Source organism: Ipomoea nil, unplaced genomic scaffold, assembly GCF_001879475.1.
Source record: "Ipomoea nil cultivar Tokyo-kokei standard unplaced genomic scaffold, Asagao_1.1 scaffold2647, whole genome shotgun sequence".
Taxonomy (NCBI): domain Eukaryota; kingdom Viridiplantae; phylum Streptophyta; class Magnoliopsida; order Solanales; family Convolvulaceae; genus Ipomoea; species Ipomoea nil.
In genome coordinates, this window is record NW_017619075.1 from 3,761,362 (window position 1) to 3,764,363 (window position 3,002).

General features: G+C 48.0%; 1 protein-coding gene across 1 annotated transcript; it reads left to right on the forward strand.

Moving 5' to 3' along the window:
* Positions 1-1,404: 1,404 nt before the first annotated feature.
* Positions 1,405-2,439, forward strand: LOC109154439 (uncharacterized mitochondrial protein AtMg00810-like). The gene is made up of 2 exons (XM_019302230.1): positions 1,405-1,579; positions 1,721-2,439. Exons 1-2 carry the CDS (start codon positions 1,405-1,407, stop codon positions 2,437-2,439), a joined length of 894 nt encoding a protein of 297 aa, XP_019157775.1.
* The last annotated feature ends 563 nt before the right edge of the window (positions 2,440-3,002 follow it).

Here is a 3,002-nt window from a genome sequence, read left to right on the forward strand (position 1 = left end):
TAATGGTGTCTATTTTGAATTTCACTCATCTTATTTCGTTGTGAAGGACCGTACCACACACCAGGTTCTTCTTAGGGGTCCTAGTCAAGACGGGATGTATCCACTAGTGTGTCTACTCCAGTTGCATTTGTCTCTGCTAAAGCCTCCCCGAAAGTGTGGCATGAGCGTCTTGGTCACCCGCACAGTCGAGTTCTGCATCAGGTTATATCGAGTTGTCCCGTAGTAGGGTCCATAAATTCTATGAATAATTTGTGTATTGCCTGCCAGATGGGTAAGTCTGCGCGCTTCCCATTGGCACGAGTAGAAAACTCAAGTCAGTCTGCCTTAGAGTTAATTTTTACAGATATCTGGGGCCTGTCTCTTGTCCCGTCAGTTGACGGTTATAAATACATTGTATTGTTCGTCGATAATTACTCGCGATTCGTGTGGATTTATCCTATGAAACTCAAAACAGATTTTTATTCCATATTTCAATCGTTTCGAGTTTTAGTTGAAAAACGGTTTTCCACCTCAATTAAATGTATACAAACTGATATCGGGGGCGAATACCGTAAACTACACGCGGTTTTCGTCGCTGTCGGGATTATGCATAGACAAACCTGCCCCCACACGCACGAACAAAATGGCCGCGTGGAGCGCCGACATCGTCATGTGGTAGAAACCGGGTTATCTTTATTAGCTCATAGTCATGTCCCAAAGAAATATTGGTCATACGTGTTTGAGTCTACGGTCCATCTGATAAACTGCTTGCCGTCGTCAGTCTTTGGGAATAATAGCCCATATTTCTGTCTGTTTAATAAACCACCTAACTACACAATGCTACATGTCTTTGGGTGTGAATGCTTTCCCTGTCTACGTCCTTACAACTCTCACAAAATGGACTATCGATCTGTTTCCTGTGTTTTTCTTGGTTACCCGGATTCCTTTAGTGGATACAGGTGTCTGGACAGATCAACCGGGCGCATATACATTGCACGGCATGTAAGGTTCAATGAAGCTGTATTTCCCTTTTCGATGCCGGCTGAATCTTCTGCTGTGCCATCTTCGTCACATTTACCATTGGCATGCACTCAACTCCGGCATCCATCTCCAGCGTGTCCCGTACCACCGGCCCCGCCAGAACCGCGCTCGTCGCCAAGTCACGACCAGCCTGCTCACTGCAATGCCGCTCCCAGTTCGTCGTCAACTGCGGCGGCTGCCACTTCCTCATACCAGCCGTCCATCTCTACTACGTCAACAGGCAGGTAGCAGCGTCAGCGCCCGACTATTCGGACCCACGTCATGCAGTTGCGTACCACCATTGGGGCACAACGTCGGCCTCCAAGGGCATTGGTAGCCTCACTGGATGACAACGAGCCTACGTGCCACAACCAAGTAGTTAAAACCACACATTGGCGCAATGCTATGGATGTAGAGTTTAATGCCCTAATCCACAATCAAACTTGGCGTCTTGTACCGCCCCGACGTGACATGAACGTGATCGGGTGCAAATGGGTATTCCGGGTCAAGAGGAAGTCCGACGGGTCCATTGAGCGTTATAAAGCTCGGTTGGTTGCAAAGGTGTTCAACCAAGTTCCGGGTAAAGACTATCTTGAGACGTATAGCCCAGTTGTCAAACTGAAAACCGTTTGCCTACTCCTATCTTTTGCAGTCTCAAACAGGTGGACCATGCGATAACTTGGCGTTTACAAGACTTTTTTATATGGGCGTGTGAGTGAAGACATCTATATGCGGAAGCCTCCGGGGTATGTGAATCCGGCTTTCTCGAATCATGTCTGCAAGCTCGAGCGCTCTCTATATGGTCTCAAGCAGGCCCCCCACGCCTGGTTCATCCAGCTACACGAATTTCTAGTTCAAATTGGGTTCCGAACCTCCAAGACAAATATTTCTTTGTTTATTTATGATTCTGGTGATGTAAGGGTTTACTTGTTAATTTATGTAGACGACATTCTCGTGTTGGGAAATAGTCATGGTATGGTAGAGGGTGTTCTTTCGAAGCTAGCCACTGTATTTCGCATTAGAGACCTTGGCAGGCCTCATTATTTTTTGGGCATAGAGGCTGTTGATGCTTCAGGAGGCCTAATATTGTCACAACAACGCTACGTCACTGAGTTGTTATGCAAGGCAGGAATGGAGTCTTGCAAGCGCTTGACCACGCTGGTGGCTGTCACATCAGAGGCTGATCCAGACTCGGACGTTGCCCTAGATGATCCTACTGCTTATCGTCAACTTGTTGGCTCGCTCATGTACTTCCTGATCACTCACCAGGACCTATCTTTTGCGGTGATTCGGTTGTGCCAATTCATGCACCAACCCATGCAAACTCATTGGGTCGCTCTCAAACGTGTTCACCGCTATGTGCAGGGTACCATGCACCTTAGACTCCGTCTCATGCCCATGGTGGTTCCGGTCCTACACGCCTTTTCAAACTCGGACTGAGCCGGTTGCCCTATAGACCGGAAGTCCACAGGTGGCTATGCGGTGTTCCTAGGTCCGAATTTACTGTCGTGGGGGTCCCACAAACAACGAACGGTAGCTCGGTCTTCCACTGAGGCAAAATACAAAGCGTTAGTCGATGTCGCTGCTGAAGTCACCTGGGTACAGTCTCTCCTTCGTGAGCTCAGTTTGCTTCCGCCTACCATACCGGTACTCTGGTGTGACAACCTAGGAGCTACCTATCTGTGCTCCAATCCAGTGTTCCACGCGCGCACAAAACATGTTGAAGTCAATTATCACTTTATCCGGGACAAAGTCACTTCTGGTGCCCTTAAAGTCAATTTCGTGTCAACGCATGATCAGCTGGCAGACATCTTCACCAAACATCTTTCGTCTGCTCGGTTCAATGAGTTGCGATTCAAGCTGGGCGTGGTCCCTTGTCCCTCTTCCGCTTGAGGGGGAGTATTGAGCTGAGAGGTTATTCAAGAGTGGTTACACTATTCTTCAGCTTAGTCTCAGTTAGTTTCCTACTTTCATGGTGTATTCTTAGTATATATAGTTGCTGT

What these genes read in the sequence shown, in the direction of transcription:
- LOC109154439 (XM_019302230.1), top strand. Translation starts at nt 1,405, where the DNA reads ATGGATGTAGAGTTTAATGCCCTAATCCACAATCAAACTTGGCGTCTT. An exon ending in GGTGTTCAACCAAGTTCCGG is followed by an intron (nt 1,580 to 1,720) that starts GTAAAGACTATC and finishes GTGTGAGTGAAG; the next exon opens with ACATCTATATGCGGAAGCCT.